The 27,140-nt window shown below is 52.0% G+C and overlaps 1 protein-coding gene across 14 annotated transcripts; it reads right to left on the reverse strand.

The window, feature by feature from the left end:
- Positions 1-27,140, reverse strand: LOC135304659 (H(+)/Cl(-) exchange transporter 5). 14 transcript variants are annotated; one of them, XM_064427302.1, is made up of 14 exons: positions 27,037-27,140; positions 26,302-26,354; positions 16,983-17,132; positions 11,492-11,646; positions 10,357-10,456; positions 8,844-9,028; positions 8,265-8,387; positions 7,625-7,831; positions 7,261-7,341; positions 5,529-6,071; positions 4,741-4,927; positions 3,224-3,622; positions 1,518-1,734; positions 1-1,170 (listed from the first exon to the last, which is right to left on the reverse strand). In XM_064427302.1, exons 3-14 carry the CDS (start codon positions 17,113-17,115, stop codon positions 1,080-1,082), a joined length of 2,421 nt encoding a protein of 806 aa, XP_064283372.1. In that variant the 5' UTR covers positions 17,116-17,132; positions 26,302-26,354; positions 27,037-27,140; the 3' UTR covers positions 1-1,079. The 14 variants fall into 14 exon arrangements, with proteins under 14 accessions (XP_064283372.1, XP_064283373.1, XP_064283374.1 ...); XM_064427303.1 differs by having other exon boundaries at positions 26,302-26,351; positions 27,037-27,131; XM_064427304.1 differs by having other exon boundaries at positions 26,999-27,113.

Raw genomic sequence — 27,140 nt, forward strand, 5'->3', positions numbered from 1 at the left:
TCCAGTAAATGGGCACAGTTTTATTAAGAGGAAAATCATTTGGTTGGCGCTGGGACAGGGACTGAGGAGCACAGGGGCCGTGGTGGGAAGTGTTTCTTGCATAGTTGTTGGCCAAAGGAGACCTGGGAATTTCCTGCTGGGAATCCTCCAGCTGGGATCCAGGGACAGGAGGGAGCAGGGAACAGCACCCGTGTCCCAGGCCCTGCAGTGGGACAGGGTGAGGAGGAGCCACCTGTGCCATGTCCAACACCACCGGGGTCTGGGCAAGGGCAGGAATTTAGGACTCAGCCTCCGGGATTTCAGTGATGTGCTCAGGGGAAATCAAGGAGAAGGAATCCTTGGGAATAGATCAGAGAAAGGCAGCAGGACGGGAAGACACCTGTGACCTCTTCCTACCTCCTCCTTGGGGTTCTCCTGACAAGGCAGTGGCAGAGTAATTAATACATTCACTAATTAATCAAAACCAGTATTTTCCCAATCAGAAACTGGGCCAAATTTTAAGGAGATCTGATTTGTGGGGGGGAGGGGGGTGTTGGTTTGCTGGGGGTTTTTTTCCTTCTTTCAGCTGAGCAGCCTCAGTCAGCCAAATTTTATTTTTCTCTCCCCTATTTTGGCTTCCCAAGGTTGTGATTTTTCCCAAGTGGAAAACTGGAAATACACCACCCTGAGCCCAGCCCTGTCCCTCTGCCACCACCTGAATACTGTGTGCAAAACCATCCTGCTGCTTCTGAAGTGCACAAACACCTTGCCTTTTCCTCCCCATGTTCGTAACAGCAGTTCCAACAAAAGAAGAGGAGGAACTACAATTCTCTAACATTTTACTCCTTCATGGAATCTTTCCAAAGCAACTTCACAAAAGCAACGTGAATAAAGTCTCTTTTTTTTCTTCTAAAAAGAAGATCATGTTCCACAGATTCCGTAGTGCAATTCATTATCTGGTAGAAAAAAATTATCTTCTTCAGCTCCATGGAGGAAAACGCTGGAAACAGTTCCATGGTCTCAATAAAAATAGGAAAGTCTGCCCAGGATGGGCTAGAAAGTTCCAGGTATGTGGGACACACAATCCCTACAGTCTCCCTCTAGTTGAAGAGGATGGACTCGGGGTCCTGGTTGGCCATCTGTGCAATGTGCTTTAGTACATCCTTTTTGGTAATGATCCCCAGCAGCTTCCTGGAAAATGAAAAAATGCTTTTAATGCACCGACACCACCAGAAGGGACCCTGGCAGGGCCACTTGAGCCCCTTGCAGGTGCTGAAGAGTCTTTGGGATTCAAAGTAACACCCCACAGAAAGTATTGCACCCTCTGAGAGTGGTAACACACTGACACAGGCTCTCAGAGCAGCTGTGACTGCCCCATCCCTGGAAGTGTCCCAGGCCAGGCTGGACAGGGCTCGGAGCTGGGCTGTCACAAGTGCCTTTGCCAGGCAAGAACTGCTCCAGGATCCAGCCCCAGCTGGATCCCAGTCCCCTTTGTCCTGGGAGCAGAGGAGGTCTGACCCCAGCCCCAGGGCTCCTACCCGTTGTGAGTGACCAGGCACTGGCGCAATCCCAGCTTGCGGAAAATGTCCACCACGATCTCCATGGGCGTCTCGTCTGTCACCGTGAAGGGACTGAGGTCTAGGATGCTCCTGAGCTTCAGCACTGATGGGGAGCTCGGAGGCAGGGGGGGACAGTAGTCAGTGAAACAAATAATTGAGGTGCTCACAATCCCATCCTGCTTCTTCCGGGCGTTTTCTGCAAAGAGAAATATTTGAATCAGTATCAGCACTCTTTTCCTTTTCCAAACAGAGGAGCGTTCCCATTCCTCAGCTCACATTTACTGGCCTTACAAGTCCTTTCCTTCCCTTTGCCAGAGCTGTTGCCACCCAAGGAGGGTGTGATGGGTTTCCAGCCTTTCATCTAAGGGAACCATGGAATCATTAAGGCTGGATAAGATCCTTAAGACCATCGAGTCCAACTGTCACCCAGCACCACCACCATGGTCACCCTGAACCCGTGTCCTCAAGTGCCACATCCACACATTTCTTTCAACACTTCCAGGGATGGTGACTCCAGGGCAGCCTCTGCTAGGGCTGGACAACCCTTTCCATGAAAAAATTTTCCCCAATATCCAACATAAGCCTCACCTGGGCACAACTTCAGGTCTTGTCCTGTCACTCGTTACCTGGGAGAACATCCAAGATCTCCAAAGTTCCACTGCAAGGGTGGGATCAGCCTTTGCCCAAAGCCAAGGCTGTTGCATCTCACTGTACTCTGGCCAGATAAATACAAGTTCTGGAGACCTTTTAACTTCACAGTTTTTAGAGGAGGTAAATAAAATGCTTTGTACTTTTATGAGTCACTGATTTGGGTCCCATGCAGAGCAGTTAAAGGATTATTTTTAAGCACTCAATGACTGGCACAGGTTCCATGGACATCATGAGGGTCAGGAATGGAAAACAAGTCAAATACTGGCCATCCCTCAGAGCTTCACAGCAGTGCACACAAAGGTACTGTGGGTACCTGCCATACTGCAATCTGATATCAGCATTCCAAGGCTTCCTGGGATGGCAGGTATGGCAGCCCAAACACCAGGCCGGATATTCAGAATATTTCAGAATATTTGGGATATTTGATCATGAAAACCCAAACTCCAATCTGTGCTTCACTGTACACAGCTTGGGGACAGGACCACTCTTAATGAATCCCTGGAGATTCCAAGGAACCCAAGTGCAGAAACTCATGGTGGTACCACAGAAGGCAGGCAACACACATAATATCCTGATGCACTTGTTCCTGTATTTTATTCCATATTGGAATAAAATACAAGAACAGGTTCCACAGGCAGCCAGTGACAGGGCAAGAGGACACTCCCTCAGGCTGTGCCAGGGGAGGTTCAGGTTGGACATCAGCAGGAATTTCTTCACAAGAAAGCTTGCTAACATTGGAAGGGGCTGTCCATGGAGCTTGAGTCCCTATTCCTGGAGGTGTCCAGGGAAGGCCTGGATGTGGCACTCAGTATTCTGGGCTGGTGACAAGGTGGGGATCAGACACAAGCTGGAGTCAATGATCCTGGAGGGCTTTTCCAACCTCAATGATCCTGTGATCCTATGACAGACACCCTGTCCTTCACATCCAAGGCAAGCAGAGCCCAGCCACCAGCACCAGGAGTGTGTGGCCTCCCCAGGTCAGTGACAGCTGGCATTAATGACAGCACCTTCACCCAGGCGGTGTCACCCCTTACCGATGGAAATGATGAGGTCTCTCCTGAGGACAAACCCCACCAGGCGCTGGGATGCCCGGGACACCACCACGGGGTAGCCGCTGTAGGTGGTGCTGGTGACGATGGTCTCCACATCCTCCACAGTCATGGTGTCCTGCGTGATGACCGTCAGGGGAGGGTCGTTCTTGCGCGGCCGCATCACGTCCATGGCCCGTGTCTTGTGCGAGAACTCCTCCTTGGCCTCCAGGAAAGGGTACCCGTTCAGGCGGATGTGCGCGTCGTAGATGCCCTCGCGGCCGATGGCATCGGCCACCCACTTGCTGGTCATGGCTGCTGCCATCAGGGGCACGATGTACTCCAGCCCCCCGGTGAGCTCGAACATGATGACCACCAGCGACACGGTCATGCGGGTCACGCCCCCTGCCAACGCAGCGCGGCTCCGGTCACTCCGGCAGTGTCACACCAGTCCCCGCCTCTAGAGAAGGGTGGTGCCAGCACGGCTGGACTGCCCCGTTCAGCAGCACCAAACACAATCATAACAGCACCAAAACCTCCGTCCCTGCCAGCACCAGGCCCTGGCACGGAGCTCAGGGTCTCTGTGGGGTTTTGTCTTGGCATGTTTTAATGACTTTTGAGATTTAAGTCCCAAAACTACTCATAAACATTTTACAGGAGTTTAGTTCCAATATCCATTCCCCAAAGGGGCACAGACCCTTCAGTGCTGCCCAGCAGTAAACAGAACTATTAATGAAGTCAAAGTGTATTTATCTTCCATCAATTGCATGCAAACAATCCCACAAGGGTCTGTATTTGAAGGAACCTTGAAGGCTATCTCATTCCAGGCCCTGTCATGGGCAAGGATGCCTCCCACTAGACTGGGTTGCTCAAACAAGGCATATCCCCTCTATAAAGGCCAAAGATGGGTTTTGGTGGCATGTTTTTAGAGGAGAGTTTCTCCTGATAAAGTAGTCCATTAGAACTCCTGTACTATTCCACGGATGAGGAGACTGGGAATTGTGAAAGTGAAGTTCAGTCACATGCACCCAGTCTCTCCAGCCCAGCCAAGAGGAAGAAGTGTTACCAGAAAACAGAGCACTTAAAAGCAGAATTGCGTCACGAGATTTAAGGCCAGAACAGGAAGTAAAATGAATTAAAACCCCACAGGAAAATTCAAGTCCTTGGGCAGCCTCAACTGTTCTGGCTCCCACTCAGGAGCTCCCCACTGCAGCTGCTGTGCCCAGCACTGGGCTGGAGATGGCAAAAAAACACACCAGGGTGAGGAACACATGGCACACTCTATTACAGTTTCCTGGGGTTGCTGAGGTGACACCAGCTCTGATGGTCAGTCACAACCACAGCTCTTCAGCCACAGAATCACTACAGGGTGGAATGAGATTGTCTTTAAGGTCCCACCCAGCCCAAACCATTCTGTGGTTCAGTGATAAAGGCAGGGATAACCTCTAAGATCAGGGAGTCCAACCATTCACCCGCCACACCACCTCTTCACCAAGACCCACCAGGGCCCAGCCCCAGCTTACCCAGACAGGCAGCAGCGCCCACCATGGCGTAGAGGCCAGGGGTGATGCAGTCGGCGCCCTGGCTGCACCAGCCGCTGAAGATGGCCCAGTCATGGTGGTAGAAGGCCAGCTGCTCCACAGCCACCCCCAGCAGCCGGCCCATGATGGCCCCCACGGCCATGCTGGGGATGAAGAGCCCCGAGGGCACCTGTGGGAACACGGGCAGTGAGCAGCAGAGCCCAGGGACTGCACAGAGGAGTGGTGGGACCTCAAACCAGAGTGAGGCAGAGGCTTTGCCGGAGCTGAGCTGGAAGGGACATTTGAAAAGTCATCTAGTCTAACCCCCCTGCAATGAGCAGGAACATAAAAACTGTCCATGAGCTCACACCTGGGAACTACACCTGCAGCTCCAGAGGCTGCACCAAACAACTTCCAAACCCTCTGAGCAAGGAACAGCTCCAATTATGCATTAACAAATTAAGACACTGATTGCTTTGCAATTAGCTCTTTCATCTAAATCACATATTTATCAAAAAAGCTTGAGGCAGGACAATTTAGGAGCATTCTGTGTCTGGAAAATGGGATGTGGAGCCCTGAGGCACCAGTTTTGTGACTGCATTTGGTGCCCACAGTCAGGCTGGAAGGTTTCTACTGCCCTCAGGTCCAAGCAGCAGGACTAACAACTGCAGTCTGTCCCCTTCTGACAGAGCTTGGGGGAACACGTCTGGTCAGAAATTAAAAGGAAATAAAACTTTAAGGGTCCTGAAGAGCATGGGAAGAACATGAGCTCCTTTACAGGAAACCCTCACCTTCATGCCAAAGGTGAAGATGGTGATGAAGACCTTCATGATGAGGGCCAGTGCCAGCTGCCACATGGCCGTGTACACGCCGGGGCCAGCGGCGCGGTCAGGCAGATCGTCCCCCTTGGTGCTGTTGAAATCGTTCACGTACTCACAGAGCTTGGATGAGTCCAAAATCCCACAGTCGTTGAAGAGCTCCGAGATCAGCTCGCTGGTGCTCATCCTGGTGTACTCGTTGGGGAAGGCCAGGATGGCCGTGATGGCCGTCACCACGATCACCTCCAGAACCGGGTACTTGCCCAGACGCGTCGTCTTGCGCCGCCTGCACCAGGCAATGTTGCTGCAGATGAACAAAGCTCCCCAGAGCCCACCAAATATTCCCAGCAGGATGAAGGGCACCAGCTCCAGCAGATGCCATGGCATGTGGAACTCCACGTAGAAGAGCACGAGGCGGCTGTTGCCAAAGGGGTTGATGGAGCGCAGGGTGAAGGCAGCAACCAGCGCGGCGAAGAAGGAACGCCAGAGGGTCTTCAGAGGGAAGTAGTAACTCACCTAAGAGGAGAATGAAGCACATTTGGTCACTTGAACACTTAGCATGACCCCACTGCAGGGAGTAAAGCCAGGACAGAGATCCATGAGCACTGGCTCATCCCCTGCTCTCCAGCCAAGCACCCCAGGCTTGCTCTGGAGCTCCAGTTCAATGAGGACTTCAGTGAGTGGAATGGGCCCTGGCCTGCAGCACGTGCATGTGTCCTCTGTGATCCCTGGAGCGACTCACTTGGGTAATAAAACCTGTTACACATCAGCCATGAGCTGAATTGAGAGAATTCTGTGGCTCTGCAAGGTCCAAAGTACCAAACAGCAGTGCTTGCCATCACTGCCAGAGCTGAGCAAATCCATCCCTGCCTTCCTCTGAAATCCATCCCTGCCTTCCTCTGAAATCCATCCTGGACCCTGAGCTAAACAGCAGTGGTCTTTTCACATCCAGATCAACAGATTAAGGATTAGGTGGTCCTTGGGAAAAAAAGAGGATTGATAAACCAGAGAAGTTTGTTCCCATGTGTAGGTGTAGAAGAAGGGATTACAAATGACCTCACCCTTGATAAGTCACAGTTGTACTAATTACCAAAGAAGAATAACAGCCTTGCCCTTAATGGGTCCCAGCTGTGACTAATAAAGATAAGTGTGATAAAAGGGGTGGGTTGGCTGGTTAGGGAGAGCCTGGGGGAAGAGGACCCCTGAGGAAGAAGAAACAATCCAAAGAGACACGAAGAAGAACAAAACAAGGAAGAGAGCTGCTGCAAAAGATCTGCTCTGACATCAGTCCAAGTCTGATAGACTCGGAGCCTGCTGTTGGAGCAGTCAGAGTGGAGCCAGGTAAAAGCCTGTGGTCAGAGGCAGCAAGGAAATGCTTGCAGTCATATTGCAGTAGGAAACAGCCAGCAGTCAGCCTGTCAGAGAAGCCAACAGCAGAAGTTTGCTGTAGTCAGAGCCAGGATGGCTAAGCTGTAAAGAAGAATAAACTGGGGCCCTTTTCATGTTGTTAAATGAGAGTCTGTGCCTTGGCTCATTTCTACCCCTAACGAGAGGTCTGCTCCAACACCCAGCACCCTGGGACACAGCTGTCAGGAGAGTGGACAAGGGAAAATGGCCTCAGGCTGTGCCAGAAGAGGGTCAGGTTGGACATCAGGAGGAATTTCTCCATGGGCTGCGTTTCTAACCCACAGCATTCCAAGGTTACCTCCTCCAGGCTGAAGAGCACTCCTCCAATGGGAGCTCCAAAAGCCACAGACACACCGGCGGCAGCAGCTGCTGACAGCACCTGAGGGACAGACAGAGGCACTCAGACTCCTCAGCCCTCCCAACCAGCCCCCTTTTTGTTTGTCTTCACTTAAATTTTTACAATGTTTATCTACAACACAGTCAGCTAGGTCCGACCTGCTTTAAGACAGCAGGGAAAAGGTGGAGTGAGCCAATTCCCTGAGAAGGAGCTCCAAAAATATCAGTTAGCATAACAGGATCATTTACCCCAAAACAGAACCATTTATCCTCAGCCCCAGAGCCTCAAGCCCACCTGACCTCCCCAGGCTGGTGTCCCCACACACCTCCCTGCGCTTGGCCTCGTTCTTGCGGTACTTGGTGAAGAGGTGGCACAGGATGTTCCCACAGCAGCAGGCCACGTGGACCAGGGGCCCCTCCTTGCCCAGGCTCAGCCCCGAGGACACGGCCAGCACCAGGGTGATGGTTTTGATGACCAGCGTCCACTTGCCCAGGTAGCCTCTAATGATGAAACCACTTAAGATAGTTTTGATCTGGAAGTCAAGCACACAAAGCTCTACAGGCTTTCATTCAAGCCCTGGTCAGAGCTCCTGATTTACTGGACATTCCCAATTCTGCCTTTTCTACAGCTTTCAAGAGTTCCCCTGAGCTATCAAAAGTGAGAGTCCATAAAAATATCTCTCCATGCAGAAGCAGGAGCAGCCATCTGAGCCCTTCCCTGAGGGCCACTATCCCTGCTGGAGGAACACCTAAGCAGTACCTCCTGCAGCAATGCCAAAACATCTGAATCCCAAGGGATTGCATGGAGACTTTAGTATTAGACATATTTCAAACAGCTTTGAAAAACACCTATATATGAAGCCATCATCTAAAGTGGAATATAATATTCCATAACATGCATGTGTAAATTTTGGGTGGTGGATCCCTACCCCACCTGAAAAACAACCCACTCTTGTTCTCACTCACCTCTGGGATCCCTGAGCCACAGGCATAGGGAGCAAAGCCCTTCACCAGGAGCACAGCAAGGAGGGAGAACATCAAGGCCCAGATAACATACATGAAGTAGTTGAGGATATATGCAAAGGCCCCCTGAAACAAAGAGGAAATTGCCAAAATCAGATGGTTTCAACTGAAACCACATCAGACCTGGGCACTGAAGTGAGCACAGGGAATCAGCAGGACACCACAGAGTTACCAGCTAAAAGTGGAGAGACCTGCTCTGAGGTTTCAAGGCCAGGTTCCATTTCCTGGGTTAGCAATCATGGCATTCTCCTAGAATGTTCATGGGCAAAATACCCTCCAACAGCACATCCTGGACACACCAGTGGCCCACTGCACTTGTAAATGTGGCAGTGTTTTGCCTCCCCACATCCCCTCCAAGGACAACACCCACACAACCTGTTTACTGAGACCCCTTTAGGGCTCTAACCATGAACCACTGAACCACCCAGAGCTTGGACTCCTGGCATCCACATCACCCCAGGGATGCTACAGGCTGGGCAAACAGGGAATTCAGCACCAAAAGCAGTTCCAGGCGTCCATCACCTCTCCATGGCCAAGGATCAGCTGGGACCAGCTCTTCCACTCAGGACACTTGTCCCTGTCAGTGAAGGTGGTGTTGGATTTCCAGCAGCAGTGCTCATGGTTGAACCAGAACCCTGCCAAACACACTCCTTCCTTCAGATCTGTCATCCAGTGGGCAGAGATGTCAATCAGACCTGCCAAGGAACCTGTTTTAAAGAGGAAAAAACCACAATTTAATGAGCAGACTCAAACACCTGAAGGTCACAGTCTGCCCCACCAATACTGGACTCGCCTCCCAACGCACAGAGCAGTGTGGTATTTCTGCCTACAACTCACCTTTATTCTATGGAGAGCTAAATGAGAGGATTTGCTTAGTTTTGAATAATTTCAATATATTGAAAAGATCAAGTCAGGAAACAGAGCGTGGCTGATGATGTTTCAAAGGCTGACTGTGTCCAAACCCCCCCCTGCATCACCAGCAATTAATTCTCTCAATAACTGTTTGTTAAATACAGCACAGCAGCAGTGGGAGGGCAGAGAGGGATGTCCCACATTCCTGGGGGACTCAGACAAAATGTGTCACCAGGATCCAGGAGTTGTACCAACAACAGCAACACTGTGACAGGAATAACTCTGAATTTGGAGAAAACATTTCCAATCCTAATTTAAAAAAAGAAAAAATAAAGGAGGGGAAAGTTACAACTGTGCCAAGTAAAACAAGGCAAGCAGAGCCAGTACAGAAGGGAAGTCAGGTTTTTAGAGGAATCTTCAAGTCACTTTTGTTGACAACTCCTCCTATCCCAAAACCCCCACACCAAGGCAGAGGCCAGGGACCTCTGATCCATAGAAGCAAGCGGCAGCACAAGCTCCAGAGGCTGCAATAAACATGCAGCAAATCCCCCAGTTAATGACCAACTGGCCAGCAGCCTTCCTGGGTAAACATTAACACAAGATTTCACTCCATCCCTCGTGACAGATGCTTGCTGCTTCCTATCGGGAAGATTTGTATCCAAGTGATTTATTCCTGCTGCCCTGGGGCCAAAGTTTGGTTCTAAGTAATAAAAGAGGTCTCAGGCAGCTGAATTCTGAAAGACACCTGATTTCCAAGCAACATCTCTCCCTTTTTATATCTAAGTATAGATGGAAAAACCCCAAAAAATAAGGAGCTCTTGCTGGCAGCCCCAGGCATTAATCAGTACCCATGAGGAGCATTCAGCACAGACACTCCCAGTGTTTCAATCAGCTCTGCTATAATGAACGTTTTTTATTCATTTCAGAGTTCTATGCCAGCAGCAGACCCACAGCAGTGTCCAGAACATCTCTCAGCCTCAGTTTTGTATTTTGGTTTTGCACAAACACAGGCTCAAAGCACTTAAAAATAATTCCCTGTGAATTTATAAGGCAGCAGCAGAGCCCTTGGTGTCAGCACAAGTCCTCACTCCAAAATCCTGCTCCTCCAAGGATCTGCCAGGCCGTGGGGAGGATCCTGATGCTGCAGTGCAGGAATATGTTTTACCTGGAGGTTTGCTCTCACCTGCCAACAAACCAATAAGGAGCATCAACAGCCAGCCAGAGAAGGCATCGCTCACGCTGTGCAGCAGGGCCCAGGTGGACTCTTTGCTTCTGTTGGTGATCTGGGAAAGGGTTTGCAGAAAGAAACAAAACCCCATGAGGACTCTGATCCATTGTGGTAAATGCTCTAAAACTACTTGGTGACACTGTGACTCTGCTTTGAGGGGGGAGAGAAGAAGCACCTGACACAGTAGCTGCTCCTACAGCTGCTGGGTGTGGGCAGGAGAATGGATCAAGGATCATGGCACCCCAGAACAGGTTGGGTGGGAAGGGACCTTAAAGATCACCCAGTACCACCCCCTGTCATGGGCAGGAACACCCTCCACCATCCCAGATTGCTCCAAGCTCCATCCAACCTGGCCTGGAACATTTGCAAGGATGGGGCAGCCACAGCTTCTGTGCTAGAGTCCAAATGATATGGACAGAGATTGGGGCTGCAGATTTAATGCCAGCAGGGAGGAATGGTCCAGCTGGGAAGTGGGCACTGGTGGCACTGGGAAGTGGGACTCAGCCCTGTCCCAGATGCCCAGGAGAGCTGAGGCCTGTCAGTCTCACTGCTCCTGACAGGCCGACAAAGGGTGACGGAACAGCCATTGTGTGCCCGGCTGCCTCTCCCAAGGGAAACATTCCAGCTCACCACTGTTGTTCCCTGTGACAAAGCAAGGCAGGAGCAGGCTGGGGATATGGGTGTTTCAGCTAAAGCCCCCCTTGCATTCTGAGCAGATTCCTTTAATTGCAGAGTGCTGAAGTCCTGGGAAGGAATTCTGGAATAACTTAACTCAGTCTTCTCAAACAAAAAAAATCCAACAGAAAGAGCACCATTCACCAGTGCAAATGTGAGAGCAGAAAACCAGGCTGGTTCTGTTCTCTAAACCCCCATTTGGAATAAATCAAAGCCTTCAGAAGAGAATCAGCAGCCAAAAAAGTGCAACATGTCAGATTTAGTGCTCCTTTTCCTCAAACTGAACTCTCAGCCCCCATCCTAAGGGCAATCCCTCCATCCCAGGGGTCTCCAAGAAGAGCTTCCCTACCCCAGCAAGAGTCACACACTAATTACCCTGCACTCAGAGCCAGCAAGGAGGAGGAGGAATTTTTACCTCCCTGTGCCTGTCTCGATCCCGGGACTTCTCTCGCACCCAGTCTATGGTGTTGAAATCTTCGTAGGTGCCCACCCCAGGAAGAGGCTCCTCCAGGAAATCCATCATGGCGCTCGTGCCGTTCATCCCTCCTCCATTATATGAGGAGAAGCCTGCTGGGGAGGAAGGGGGACATTTGAGTATTTCTTAGTTTTTACTCTTTTTATAAAAAAGAAAACCACCAAAACTCATTTAGGAGGAAAACCACAGATTTCAATGGAAATAAAGAGCTACCGAGGTGTTTCCTGAGCTGAATACCACGAGCACATGTTCCCAGGTGATCTGTGCCAGGTACACCCTCCCCAGCTTCAGCAGATCACCTGGAGATGGGGCTGCTCCTGGAAATAACTGTTCAGGGCAAAGTAAATCATCACCAGCTTCTATATGGTGCCTTTCCCCACATGCAGGACTTGCCACAAGGGTATTTTGGCATTTGAGGCAAGTAAATGGAGAGGGAGAGGAGAAAAGGAATATTTAGGACTTCCAACAGAGTTGAAGGGTATCCCAGGTGGATCTGGCAAGGATGAGAACAGGATGGGCAGGAAGGCATGGATGGGAGCAGGGAAACAGGGAAAGCAAAGCATCCAATAGGGCCTGGAAAGCAGAAAGTGGTAACAAATGGGGGCTTAGAAAAACACCAAACTGAGACTTGCAGCCTTCCTCAGGTGAGAACTCAGCCAAACCACTGGGCCTCCTGTTTAACCTGCTCCAGCCCGTGGAAAACAATGCTTAGCTTGGGTGTACATTCCCCAAATTCTGATTCTGGAAAACACTGAGTGTTTGCAGACGTTCAAAGGGAAAAAAAAGAAGAGCAAAAACCAAAATCCAGTCAGAACTGGTACGTGGGGAGAAGAGGAGGGTTAAAACTCCCAGACAGAAGGATAATGGTTGATACTTGAGCATATTTAGCTTGCAGATATCACGGGGGCAAAGGTGTCTCCAGATGGGAAAAATAAGGAATTCAAAGAGCTGCCCTCTGCCCCATCATCTGAAGCAGGAAGGGAAAAGAGCTGTGAAGTCTTCCCAAGCCCATCTCCCAGATTGCCACAGCTGCAGGAAAATAAGATGAGTCATGTACAGAACTGACAACCACCACAAAATAACCCACTTAAAACAGCTCCTCGCTTCACCTGGGACAAAAAAAAAAAAAAAAGAAAAAAAAGATGGAGTTCTGCAGAGCTCTTCCAAATGCTGAGTGCACAGGCTGTGAGACCCAACTGCACAGGGAGGAAAATAAGGCATTTTCTTATTTCTTATTTCTTAAAATTTTCTGTGAGGAATCCCTGGTTTTAACAGCATTTTTGAGACCAGAAGCTTGGAAATGCAAAATCCAGAGATTTCCCCACTGAAATATACCCGCAGGAAATCCTAGACACTGCTCTCTAAATCTGATAGATCAGAACCTCCTGGAATAAACCATCCTGACAACAACATGAGCAAGGGGAGAACACGGAACACTGAAATGCCTGGAACTCCTCCTGGCACCTGGCTGGTGCTGCTCCAAGGACAGGAGAGCTACCTGGCACAGGTACCCAGGGAACAAACAGAGGCCTCATCCTGGCCACCTGAACAAGTCCCACCTGCAGCCCAGAGCAGCAGCTGGCTTTGTTCCTTGTTCCCACAGGAATGACCCCTCTCCCAGAAGCACCCCCATCATTCCTGACTCTGTGCTGCAGACAGCAGGCTCTCTGCTGTCTCTCTGGCTATTCCCTTTTTCTTTTTTTTTTGGCCTATCAACCAAATCTTTCCTAAAGATAAAAGATACAGCTGTCATAAAGAAAAGTATTCATGAAGGAGAGTTAACCAAGCTAATAGAACACCCTGAGAAGCGTCTTCTGCAAGAAGATGAGATCAGTCACATTCCATGCTCACTCTCCTGGAAGGACTGCCCAGACCAGCGACTTTGAGCTGTCCTGGGAACACTCTCCCAGCTCAAAGCTTGCCCTGGAGCAGGAACCAGACCCCGAGGCACAAAGCAAGCACAGAGCTGCAATAACAGAGGGTCTGAAAGTCCTGGTACCCCCAGCAAGACCCTGATGGCACCTGCAGGATCCCTCAGGCACAGCCTCTGTGATCCCATCCCATCCACAGCCCCAGTGAGCCCATGGCATGGGCTGATCCCACTCCAGACCAGGCAGGTGCAGGCTGGTCTGATCCTGCTCTCCAGGATCCCCTCTCAGCCCAGCTTGCCCTCCTACAGCACCAGGATTTCTATTCCCAAAGGAGAATCCCGAGGTCTCCAGCCACAGACAATTGTTCATTTGACAGATGATAATGAGAAAACATATTTTATTTTTTTTTCAGGGGTAATCCAGAACTATGAAATGGCTGACAGCCATAAATATTTATAAAGATCATATTTCCTGCCTCAGCTTGCTGCAAATCAAGTATCCTAGGATTCCCAGATAGGAATAAAGGAGAAAAATGAGCTCCACGATGCCCTGCCAAAACACATCCAAGATGATTGCACAGATCTCCCTGTTTGTAACATCCAGATCTCCAAATTGGAGACAGTGAGTGAAAAGTGACCCTATTACTGCTCATTTCAAACAGAGATTTCTCAGTGTTCTGATCACTCCCCAGAAGGGGTTAATTAATGCTCCACTTCAGACCCCGCTGGGCTTAGGAAAACCAGGCTGGACATGGTGAAGTTCCAAGTGTGCCATGTGCCCCACAAAGCCACAGTTTGCTGACTGTCCTGCCAGTGCCAAGGGGACAGCCACAGCACCTGGAGAGCTCCGTGGCTGCTCCCCTGCTCCAGCAAATCCCCGAAATGCAGGAGGTTCACGGGGACAGCGAACAAACAACCATTACACAGCAGAAATCCCGCAGCCCACCCCCTGCTCCACCACCCTCATCCTGGCTCTGGTACCCCACAGCGTGCACAGACACAGGGACACATTCCCCTCGGCTCACGTCTCCTTTCCTCCCTGAAGGGTCTCCTCACCCCGGCTCAGCCACTCCCCGTCCCGCAGGAGCAGCTCCGGGGGACATTCCCGGGCTCACAGCGGCGCTCCGTGCATCCTCCTCCTCCTCCTCCTCCTCCTCCTCCGGGCTCCGACGGGCGATCCCGCAGCGCTGCTGGGCCCTCCCCGCCCCGGCGTCACCGGCACCGTCACCAGGGCCAGCCCCTAAAACTGACAGGGACACTGCCACCAGGGCCAGCCCCCAAAACTGACAGGGACACTGCCACCAGGGCCAGCCCCTAAAACTGACAGGGACACTGCCACCAGGGCCAGCCCCCAAAACTGACAGGGACACTGCCACCAGGGCCAGCCCTGCACCCCACCAGGGGACACCCCTAGACCCACTCCCACAGCTCCAGCTCCTCCCTGTGCTGGGGCAGCTCTGCAGGTGGGGTCTCACCTGAGCAGGGCAGAATCCCCTCCCCTGCTGCGCACGCTGTGCTAGCAGCCCAGGGCACAGCGGGTTCCAGCATCATGGCCAGGGCAAGTTGAGCTTCTGATCCACCGAGAGCCCCAAGCCCTTCTCCTCAGAGCTGCTCCCCATCCACTCTCCCCCAGGCTGGATTTGTTCCTGCAATTTCCACAGGTGCCAGTTCTGCTTCACCCGACAGCCCGGCTCCAAGGATCCACCAAACCCGACCCTTAACCATGGAAGGACACCCAGACACGAGCACTCTGCTCACCACCTCCCACACGGGATGCTCCTGGCACCCCAGCCTGGGACACTCCCTGCTCTGCAGCCCATTCCCAAAGCTCTGCCCCAAGTCACGATGCAGCACAGGAAAGCACATTTATCAAGTCTCCTGACAGTGGTGGGTCAGTCACTCATGTACTGACAGACAAATCCCTTTCTTCCCCACTCAGCTGACATTTTCCTTACTTAATAACTCCCAGGAACGCTCTTTGCTCACTGTCTTTGCAGCAGGCAGGCACTGGATTTTCCTTTTGTCCTCTGGGCACAGTCAGACTTCAAAGGCTCTCCCAACACACGAGCAGCCTTTATCTCACCTTTATTCAGTGCACACAGAGCTCAAAGGGGCTGGTGATTAAGTTCCTCGGGCTCCAATTTGCTGGTGATAACTTGTCATTCAAGCATTGTCCGGGAGGCTGAAACTCTGCACACTCCCCACATTGACCTTGGTCTCCCTGATAAAAGCTCCCGGGTTCTGTGTGAGGTCAAGGAGGAAGGTGGGTGAAGAAAGCAGGGGAGATGAGCCAGCTCAAGGCTCCCACTTAAATTTTAATTTATTTTTAAATTTAACATGGAGAATAACCTGCTGCTAAATCCTGTTTGTGCTTATAAGCATTCAGGGTAAACCAGGCACTCACACCTCTGATCATGGTGTCACAGACGGCTTTGAGTTGGAAGGAACTTAAAGCTCATCTCATTCCACCCCTGCCAGGGGCAGAGACACCTTCCACTGACTGTCCCAGGCTGCTCCAAGCCCTGTCCAACCTGGCCTTGGGCACTGCCAGGGATCCAGGGGCAGCCACGGCTGCTCTGTGCCAGGGCCTGCCCACCCTCACATGGAACAATTTCTTCTTAAATCTAACCTCAGTCTTCCCTCTCTCAGTTCAAACCAACCCCTGTCACTACCTGCCTCAATTCTCGCCTTTAAAACTCAAGGAGAAAAAACCTTTTAAAATGTCACAGACAAAAGGAGACCTTCCACCACTGAAACACTTTTGAGTCTTCCTCTGAATGGAGGAGAGAGCCACCATCTCCCAGCTGGGCCCCCACAGCTTCAGGTTTCACACTGGCACCCCAACATCTGCCAGCAAACATCTGAAGTCAGCAGGGGAAGTTCACAGGAGAACTGAAACTGGCATTTGGGCAAGAAGCTCTTCCCCCTTTAAAATTTCCTCTTTTACTTAGTGTCACCTCCCCTGAGGACCTGAGACCCTATCAACAGAGAGAGCCTCATCCAGGGGAAGCACTCCTTAGAGTTCAGCATATCCATGTTGACTCATTCCTTCTCCATGAATTTCACTGCTCAGACTCCAGAAGGAGGCAAGACGCTCCAGACCCTCTGGCCAGACAAGGGGTGGCAAGAGAAGCACCAAATCCTCTGTGCTGCCACACAGAGAGATTCTCTCCATGACAGAAAACCTCCAAAATTACAGATAAGCAAGAAAGGAAGGGAGGGGACAGTTTATGCTCATATCACAATCCTCAGGAATGGCTCAGTGCTGCAATTTCATGGCACCCACATTCCTCCCCCCTGCCACTGCCAGCTCTTCTCCACAGCAGCTACTCCAGGAAGGACTCTCCTGAAGCCAGAGGATGTGCTCCATGTCACAGCCCAGGAGCCACACAGATAGGGACACAATCCAGCACAGAATCCTGCAAACCCTTCACTCTGGTGCCAGGAAACACCAGACCCAGCCTGGGCATAGGCCAGCGGGACCCACACAGCAAATATTCCCATTAAATCCTATCCAAAGCCATCAGGAAAAACAGAAAGGGGAGAGCTCGTGGGTTTTACCTCCCATCTCCCTGTCGAGTGGTGGGTCATCGTCTGCCATGGAGAAATCCATGGATGCTCCAGCTATTTCCAGCATATCCTCATCGCTGGTGCCACTCTGGAAGCTCCCCCGACGACAGCCCTTCTGATCCATGGCCAGAGCTTCCAAACCTGCCAGCAAAGGGAAGCTTTTTACAGCACAAGCAGGAAAACTCATTTTCACACCCAACTGGACTGACACCTGACCCTGGTGGAGACCCAGAGGCTGCACTGTTCTTCCCATGGAAGGCTGGATGCAGTGATGTCACCTGAAGTTCAGGCTGGAATTCCAATGTTAGCCAGGGCAAGAGCCACTCCAATGTATTTATTAAATAATCTCTACACGTGTTCTCAACAGGTTTGCAATAGTTTGTGGCTTTTTTTTTGGACCCCACCAATCTCAAGGAACTGCCACACCAAGACAAGAGACCCATTGTTTCTCCTCCTCTTTTCCAGGACAGCAGAGGAACTACAAAAGCACAAGCTCTGAAAATATAATAACAAACGGAATGGGGGTGGGGGGGGAAGTCAGACATGGGCTTTGGAAACAGCTCTTGCCACATGGAAATGGGAATCTTTGCATCTCCATGAGAAGACAGAACCACGGAATGATTTCAGTTGGAAAGGACCTCAAAGACCATCGAGTCCAAACTGCACCAATTCCCCACCTTGTCCCCATCCCAGAGCACTGAGTGCCACCTCCAAGCCTTCTTTAGACACCTCCAGGGATGGGGACCCCAAACCTCCTTGGGCAGCCCCTTCTAATGTTAGAAAGCTTTCCTGTGAAGAAATTCCTGCTGGTGTCCGATCTGAACCTCCCCTGGCACAGCCTGAGGCTGCCCTGGTCCTGCTGGCCACACTGTTCTTGATCCAGGCCAGGTTGCCTGCCTGGACTCACTGCTGGCCATGTGCACTTTGCTCTTGCAAATACTGATTTTCTCCCAGAGATTTAAGAGAGAAACCAACTCCATAGCTCAGACCTGTTCCAGGAAGGGAAAATGCTAGCCAGCCCTTCCCGACAGGCTGAAATACACACTCTGCAGAAAACACTTCCTATTTCACTGAAGAAGCCATCACAGCACACACAAAAAGCCTTGGCACTGCACAGGGTGCTCTCTGCTGAGCCCTACACCATGGAACACCACTTTCCTTAACTTTTACACCGTGTTTTCTCACTAAACTGCCACAGAAGATCCTGGAAAGGAGGGAGACAAGGGGAGCTGGGTGCTTGGGAAGGCACACGAGCAGCTGCACACCCTGAGAGCACACAGACAGTGTGGCCCAGAGAGCCGAGGGCAGGAGAAACCCAGGAATTCAAAGTTATTTGCCAGCTAAAAATGAAAACAATTCTATGGCACTGAAGTGCTGTGATGCTCTTCCAGTAAACTGCTTCCAGGGAGCACAGAAGATCCAGCTCCCAGCCTGGGAGGCAGGGATGGCCCTGTCAGCCTGGCAGAGAATTAAGAAAACTGTGCCGGTGTGTCTCAGGGCTCGTTTGCAGCTTCACATGGTCTTACAGGTATTTTCCAATATGACTCAGTGGGTATAAATATGTGTGAAGAGGGGCTAAAATATCTCTGCATTTGCAGAATCCCAGAATAGTTGGGGTGGGAGGGATCTCTAAGTCCATCCCATTCTATCCTCTGCCCGGGACAGGGACACCTTCCACTGTCCCAGGCTGCTCCCAGCCCCATCCAGCCTGGCCTTGGGCAGTCCCAGGGATCCAGGGGCAGCCACAGCTTCCCTGGGCACCCTGTGCCAGGGCCTGCCCACCCTCACAGGGAACAATTTCTCCCCAATATTCCATCTAAAGTGCTCTGCTTTGCACAGAAAGCAGTTCCTGCAGCACAGGCAGAGCAACAAGACCTCCTGCTCCACTCAATCCCTCCCTGAGCTGGTTCTCATTGACAGCTTTAAAAATCAAAAGCACGGCAGCAAACACAGCACCTTCCAGCCACAGCAGAGCCCAGGGAATGCCTGGCAGCACAAGAAGGACACACAGGAGGATAATTCCTTGCTCACTTCTCCTGTCAGATCGAGACAAGAGGTTTAAGACACTTTTTCTTATCAAAACACTCCTTCTACAGATGCTTTCCCAAGCACGAGGAATAAAATTAAATAAAAAATAGACCATTTTCATGCTTATCTGGCTGTTCATTTACCCCAGTTCTCCACTGGGCAACAGCTGCCTCTTTGCACAGGCCCTGGCACTGCCAGAACCCCCAGAGCACTCGTACATACCCCAGGACTGCCGGTGTCCCCAAGGCCCGTGTGACACCATCCTCCTCCAGCTGCTCCCATCCACCTCCTCTGCCCTTCTGCTCCCCATGGCAGTCACAGAAAGGGAAGCAGCAAAGCAGAACCCGGCAGGGTCCCCAGGCCACCGCCTGGAAGTGACTCAGTGACAGCGCTGGCAGCAGGAAGCCAGAGCCTCGCTGCCATTTCCAATCCAAAGCCCAAGCATTCCAAGGTTTTCTCCTAGCTCCAGGCTGGGTGTCACCCAGATGGGCTCCCTCAGTCTTGCTGTAGCACCCACACCAGTGCCACCGTGGCAGCAGGGGATGGCACTGGCACTCCAGAGCTGCAGCACTGCCACGCTCACAGCGGCCCTTCCAGCACACAGCCCCGAGGGTTTGCCAGTCACAGCACGGAAGAAGCTCCCAAAGCACTTTTTCCTCCCTGTCAGAGGAGAGGCTCGACCCCAGCTCCAGCAGCACCACACGGAAATCACATCAGGAGCAGGCAGCAATCCCAACCAGCCACCTCGGGAGCCATTCCTGCTGTGGGAAGGAGCCAGCTTACCACCTAGTGGCTGTTTCCACTGGGAAACCAAAACCCGGATCACAAGACTGGGGCTTCTTTAAAGATCAGCAAACCTAAGCTGAGCTTTGACAACTCAGAGCTCTCCTTCCTCTCCAGCCCCACGTGGTTCTCAGGCACATCCCTTCCCACAAGTACCAGACCACTGGTATATAGACTAGGAAAAAACTGCAGAATAAGCCAATTTTAGCTGAATATAAAAAGAAAGGAGAAAAAAATGTAGCATTTGGCTGTTGGGTCAACACTCCTGGTGCCTGGCTGGGAGCCAGCAGAGCCAGGCTTTCATAGTCCTGGAATGGCTTAGATTGGAAGGGACCTTAAAGCTCATCCCACCTCTGACATGGGCAGGGACACCTTCCACTATTCCAGGTTGCTCCAAGCTTCATCCAGCCTGGCCTTGGACACTTCCAGGGACAGGGAGTCCACAACCTCTCCGGGCAACATCATCACTCTACAGGCTCCCACCAACACTAAAAAATCCCCACATTATCCATCCTAAACAGAGGAAGGGACTCCATGAGGGTGAAACTCCACCTATGTGTGAACAGAGAGCTGGTTTGGATTTTGCTGTATTCCAGCCCTTGAGATACAGAACCCTCTGCAGGAGGAGTTGAGCCGAGAAGCTTTGTGCACAGCTGTGCTGCCAAATCAATGCCCCCGGGAGGGGCCAGCCCTGTGTCCCCATGCTGTGACAAAAGAGCCAATGATTTGCCACAGGCAGTTCCCAAGACAATGTTATTTTTCCAAGCCATACTCTCCTCCAATTCCCCATTCTCTCTGAAGTGACCGCAAACAGCCTCAGATTTCGTACAGAGAAAATTATATCAAATTTCCAACGGCCTGGAGTGACAGGACAAGGGGGAATGGTTTCACCCCTGCAGAGACGGGGTTAGATATTGGGAAGGAATTCCTCCCTGTGACACTGGGGAAGCCCTGGCACAGGCTGCCCAGAGAAGCTGTGGCTGCCCCACCCCTGGAATATTCAAGGCCAGGCTGAACAGGGCTTGTAGCAACGAGGGATAGTGGAAGGTGTCCCTGCCCATGGCAATAGATGGTCTTCAAGGTCTCCTCCAGCCCAACCCATTCCAGGATTCTGACAGCTCCATTCCCAGGGTGGCCACAGAGGACGCCGGTGCTGCCCCAGCCTCCCACAGTGCAGGATCCTGGAGAAGCTGTCCCTCCTGGGCCAGGGGCACAGGGCTGGCCCTGGCACAAGGCTGACCTCTCCAGGCAGCCTCTCGCCCTCGGCAGCTGCTCCAGCACAGGCAAACACATCCTGGGAATGCTGCCTGTGTTGGGCCAGGGCAGTCCAGCCACACCAGCCCGAACAATAGGTTTGAGAGAAACTGGGAATTCTACCAACACAGGCTGAACACAAAGACTTGCATTGTTTTAGGGCTTGTTTGGGGCTCTTTTGCTGTTCTCTGACGTGTACCCACACGGGCCCAGGAGGCAATAGTACAGGCTCTGCTCTGACATCCCTCCAGCAGGGTAACGGGGGCTGTCAAACACCACCAGCCACAGCAGAGAGCAGCATGTGAATCCTGTGGCAGTTTGGGTTTCCCAGGCACCCCGGCTCACAGGGTGTTGTGGGATTCACTGCCATCCCGGGATGCAGACACACAGAGCCCTCATCCTTCCATCCACACCAGGACCACCTCTTCTGGAACAATCCACCATTCCACAGAGCTTCTGCCCCTCAGCTCAGGACACTGGAATATTCAAACAGAGGCAAAGAGCAACACACCCATCCCAAAACCACCCCAGCAGCAGGTACAGACTGAGGTGAGTGCATAGATGTGCCCGAAGGCACTGCCAGCCCTGTTCAGAACAGTACCAGTCCTCCAAAAGCCAAAATAAACACTGTTTAACACAAATCCAGCTGAGCTGGGAGCACTGGTACGTCACAACTCAGAATCAGGAACACATCTTGACTACTTATTCACAGTTATCTGCCCCATCCATTGGTTTCACCACAAAACCTCTTTTTTTTTCCTCCTAAATTTTCCATCATCACCACTTTAGCTCTCACTTAAAAAGCCACAATCTCAGCTCAGCCACCTCTTCCCAGGAGTTTCCTCACAACTACTGCTGGCTTCCTTTCCTTTTTGCATAATGTTTTGACTAAAAGCAGCTCAACATGAAAATGCCCAAGACCAAATTTACAGGTAGCTTGCAACCAGTTGAGGGGAGGTTGCTACTGGACTCCAAACTGTATTTTCCAGACTAAATGCAGTTGTTCACCGCAGTTTCCATACTCAAACACATTAACAGCTCCTTTGCCATTCCTAGCCTCTTTGGGAATGCAGGCGGTGTCACAGCTCCGTGTGGGAGGTCACCCTGCTTGCCCAGCATGGCTGTGTGGCTGGCCAGCCATGAGGAGCAGTGTCGTGGGCAGGCTGGTGCCGGGGTCGGCTGTCAGTGGTCTCTGCCCCAGCATGGAAAAGGTGGTTCTGGGCAGGCCGCGCTCTGAAGAAGGAGTCTGGACTCTTGCTTTTGGTCTTCAGTTGAGTTTATTGTTCCTTATCTACAAAGTTTTTCTGTCTGTCCAGCCGAGGTCTGATCAGCAAGACAGCCAAGGGCACTCTCCCCCGCCCACGGGGGGTTGTCTCTTTTATAGTGAAAACTACGTATTAGATATTTACCTTTAATTTCCAATACTTTTCACCCTTGTTGGCAAGTGCACCTTCACCATGAACCAATCCACACATGCCAACATCATCCTGAACATGGATGCCAAGGAGAAGAAAGAAGAAGGACAGGGCATGCCCAAATTCCTCCATCTTGGGACTCCTGACCCCCATGTACAGGATTTCAAACCCCCCTGTACAACATACAAAACCCCCCTGTACAGTGCTCCAAAATTTTTCCCTTCACCCTGTGATTCCTACTTAAACTTTTGTGGCCTGTAATTCTTCTTATCAGGTTGGCAATTTGCTCCATGAATTAAGATCGAATTTCCAGGTGTCTTTGGCTTCCTGCCAGGGTCTCCGAGCCCCTGCCAGGGCTTTGAGACATCCAGGGCATCCAGAGAGATGCTCTGGGTTCCGACAGGCTGGCTCAGCACACCCTGCACACCACAGACCCCGAGGGGAACAGCCCGAACTAACAGGGCTGGTTTTCACCAGGGAGCTTCTGGGACAGGGTGCAGCCCCACAGATTCACCCCAGTTCACAGCAGAGTGTGAAAACAGCCCCAGCACATCTGCCACAAAAGCAACTGGAAAATGGCCTGGGTGCAAGCGAGATGTTGGTACCTAGAACTATGGAATTCCAGAATGACTGGGGTGGGAAGTGACCTGAAAGTTCTTCTCCCTGCCATGGGCAGGGACATCTTCCACTATCCCACGTTGCTACAAGCCCTGTTCAACCTGGCCTTGAATATTCCAGGGATGGGGCAGCCACAGCTTCTCTGTGCAACAAATTCTCTACTTCCCAAATAAGTAAGTTACTGGTTTGTGAATTTGTCCTGTAGTATTTTGTAAGCTGATTTCCACTTTCCAGTTAAAAAAAGTCTCTGCTGGAGTCACATGCTGTCCATTCACCACCACAGAGGATGCACACCTTTGGATCATATGCCTTACACTTATCCCATTCATCCCATATCTGCTATGATTAGTTATTCTCCTGGAATTCAAAAGGAAAAAGGATCTGTTGTTACACATCTAACAGAGAAAGGTGATGCCCAAAACTGTGCCAGACAGAAAAAAAGCTAAATAATCACTGATAAAAATACCATCTTGCCTCAAACACCACCTCTTTTTTTCCCATTTTTCTTTCTTCTTTAACTGTTTTAAGGACTACCATGGCTACAAAAGCAAGACTTCAACTGATATTCTCAATTATATTTTATAGGCAAGTTTAGAGTCACGCTTGCATCAAGTCCCAGACAGAAACCTGTCATTCCATGCTTTGTAAACACCCAGCTGGATCTCTTACAGCAGAACACCTTCCCCTTTTGGTGTTCTTTTTAGGAGACACTTTTCAGCACACCCCAAAATCCAAACAGCACCACATGGAACCAGGTCCAGACTCATTCTGATGAGAGCTAAGCTCTGCCTCTTGCTCAGCAAGGTAGAAACCCCCCACAATACCAAAATATGGGCTACAACAGGTTTAACAGGATTTTCAGGCACACAGAGAACACAAAACACCCAACTTGCACAAAATCCTAGGAGAGAACAGGCTGGAAAAGTCTCCCTGAGGCGAGGGAAAGGGTAAGGGGAAGAGAGCCAGAGCCCAGGCTGGGGCTGCTGCTGAGCCCCTGGGGAGCCACGTGGATGACCTGGAGCTGCTGCCAACTGCAGTGGGAATTACACAATGAGAGCTGAGCACACCAGGTACCTTTCCAAGACCTCCCTCTCCACTAAATCCATCCCAGCTGCTCAGCACACAACATGGAGATGATTTCATACATTTTTATCAAACCACAGGATCTCATTCCACTCACAGGCACCTCCTTGACCTGAACTATAAACTCTCCTTCCTTGCCGATGGTTAAGGAATGAACAGAAGTTCCTGAAGAAGGAAGGAATAAAGGCAGGCAGCTCTTTGGAAGTGCTGGATCACAGCCCAGCAGCTCTGAACCCCACTGCACTGAGGCAGAACAGGCTGGCACAATAGCACAGGGCCAGCACAGCACTGGAGCCACTCTCCAGGCTCATTGAATTTCCAGGGATGGTTCCAACCTCCTCCCAAAGCAGGACACACATTCCAAGCTCACCTTCCACCTGGCAACAGCACAAACTGGGACATTTTGGGTCCAAGTATTCTGGAGGAAAAGCCATGAAGAGGAAAAGGGACTACTAAGAATAAAATCAGGGATATGATGGAAATATTCCACCCCAAAATGCCACCAGTTGTTCTGTCAGACCAAAGTGCTCTGCTAGGCTTGCTTCTCTCCCCAAACTCCAGGGACAACTAAAGCATCCTTGCTCCAACTAAAACACGTATTCATCCATGGAGAGCAAGGAATGGTGGCTTAAACTGCCCGAGGGCAGGGCTATGTGGGATACTGGGGAGAAATCCTTCCCTGGGAGGGTGGGCAGGCCCTGGCACAGGTGCCCAGAGCAGCTGGGCTGCCCCTGGATCCCTGGCAGTTCCAAAGCCAGGCTGGACACTGGAGCATCCTGGAGTCCCTGTCCCTGGCAGGGGGTGGGACTGAAGGGACTTTAAGGTCCCTTCCAACCCAAAGCATCCATGACCTACAAAACCAGGGCTCACAGTGCCTCACAAACAGCTGCAGTGAGGCTGTGCTGCAGCAGCAGGAAGGGGTTGTTATCCCAGAGGGAATAATTACAGCCCTGATGCACAGAACCACTCCCAAGGTGTCACCTCTGCACTCACACCCCAGTCCAAGCTGCTGGACAAACCTGCTGGATGAGTCTGTGCCCAGAGCATGGCAGGGTCAGCCCGTGCCAGCCCTCACCTGTGTGGGCAGCCTGGGGCTGCAGACATCCGGCCAGCCCCAGAAGGGACAAGGGACACTGCGTGGGTGACCTCTGGGTGAACACGCTCCAGCTGAGAAACCTGGGGGCCAACCTGTCTTCCTTACTAGCAGCCACATGCAGCTGAGATACAGCTGGTGGCACCTTGCACAACAAGAAGGGAAGAAGAAAATGAGGGACTGTGACAGAGGGAAAGAAATCATCTGGGATTTGGGGAAGGGGGGTGAAGGCAGATGCAAGATACAGGAGCACAAATCCAAATCTCAAAAGACATTTTGGTGTAGCCAAGTGTGAGATCACACCCCCCAGACCCTTCTCTGCCCCCTGCACAGGGTGGGGGCCATTCCCAAGGGGGCAGCTCAGCACAGCCAGAAGATGATTTGGCTGCTGCATCCCAAATAATTAAAAACAATTCTCTATTCTACATAAGCACCACCCATGCAGCACATGGAAACAAAAGCAATCCTGTTTTTGAGTCCTTGTTGGAATAAAGGGAGTCAGAAGAGCAGTAGTGCCAGCCATGTCCCCACAGCCTCTCAGGTGCTCCCAGTCCTGTCCCATGGACCCCTGAGCATGGAACAGAACCAACAACACCTGGAAAATTCCAAAGTGTGCATTCCACAAACGCCTGCTCTGAACAGATGTAAAAAGTTGAATCATTCATTTCATTCTGGTGCAAAAACCTGAGGAACAAGATCCAAGATTAAGGAAGCCTTTAAAGCCTGGACAAGCCAAAGCTCACAGCACCCAGAGGCTGAGAACACAGAGTATCACAGGATTCCCAAATTCCAGCTGCTCTGTTTCTCACCCTCTCTGTTCCTGGAGGTTTCTTCAGAGGGGTTTTCCTTGAGCACCCAAACAGACCCAGAGGGACACCAGCTGCACCCCGTGCACTGCAGCAGGGACAGACAGGAGGGAATCCCATCCCTGTGCTGCCCCATCCCATCCTCTGCACCCAGCACTGGTATTCCCCCACGGAGAGGTCAGCGACCATTCCAGAGGGCCATTTATCCATCCAACAAGTTGTGTCAGTACCTTCTGCCAAGGATCAGCTGCTCCTGCCGCCACTCTGGCACCTCCTGGAGCTGCTGGATGAAAAGGAGGGTTTCAGGCAAGGGAGCCCAGCCAAGACACAGGGCTCGGGGCACAGCCAGCCTGCAGCTGGTGCAGGGGGCTGCTGGCACTTACACAGGGGACTCAGGGGGTCACAGGGGGCTTGGGATGGGAGGGACCTCAAAGCCCATCTCCCACCCCTGCCATGGCAGAGACACCTTCCCCCATCCCAGGCTGCTCCCAGCCCCATCCAGCCTGGCCTTGGGCACTGCCAGGGATCCAGGGGCAGCCACAGCTGCTCTGGGCACCCTGTGCCAGGCCTGCCCACCCTCACAGGGAACAACTCCTAATTCCCAGTATCCCGTCCATCCCTGCCCTCTGGCAGTCGGAAGTCACGGACTCCTGCCAGTCACGGGCACGTCCCTGCCGGACACGGGGATCCGCCAGCCCCGGGGTCCGTCACTGCCCCGCGCTTCCACCACCGCCTGCTGCAAGCTCCCGGTGCGGCGGCCGCCTTCCCCCAGCAGGGCAAGCCGCACACCCCGGGAGGTGCTGCCCCGGCTCCGGCCGGCCCCGTTCCCGTACCTCGCCCGGCTCTCCCCGGCCCGGCCCCGTTCCCGTACCTCGCCCGGCTCTCCCCGGCCCGGCCCCGTTCCCGTACCTGGCCCCGTTCCCGTACCTCGCCCGGCTCTCCCCGGCCCGGCCCCGTTCCCGTACCTGGCCCGGCTCCCTCCGGCCCGGCCCGTTCCGGGCCCGGCGCCCGCGGCCCCTCCGGCGGTTCCTCCGGCGGGGCGGGCGGAAGGGGCGGGGTGAGTCGTGGG

This window comes from Passer domesticus, chromosome 7 (genome assembly GCF_036417665.1).
Source record: "Passer domesticus isolate bPasDom1 chromosome 7, bPasDom1.hap1, whole genome shotgun sequence".
In the NCBI taxonomy this organism is placed as follows: domain Eukaryota; kingdom Metazoa; phylum Chordata; class Aves; order Passeriformes; family Passeridae; genus Passer; species Passer domesticus.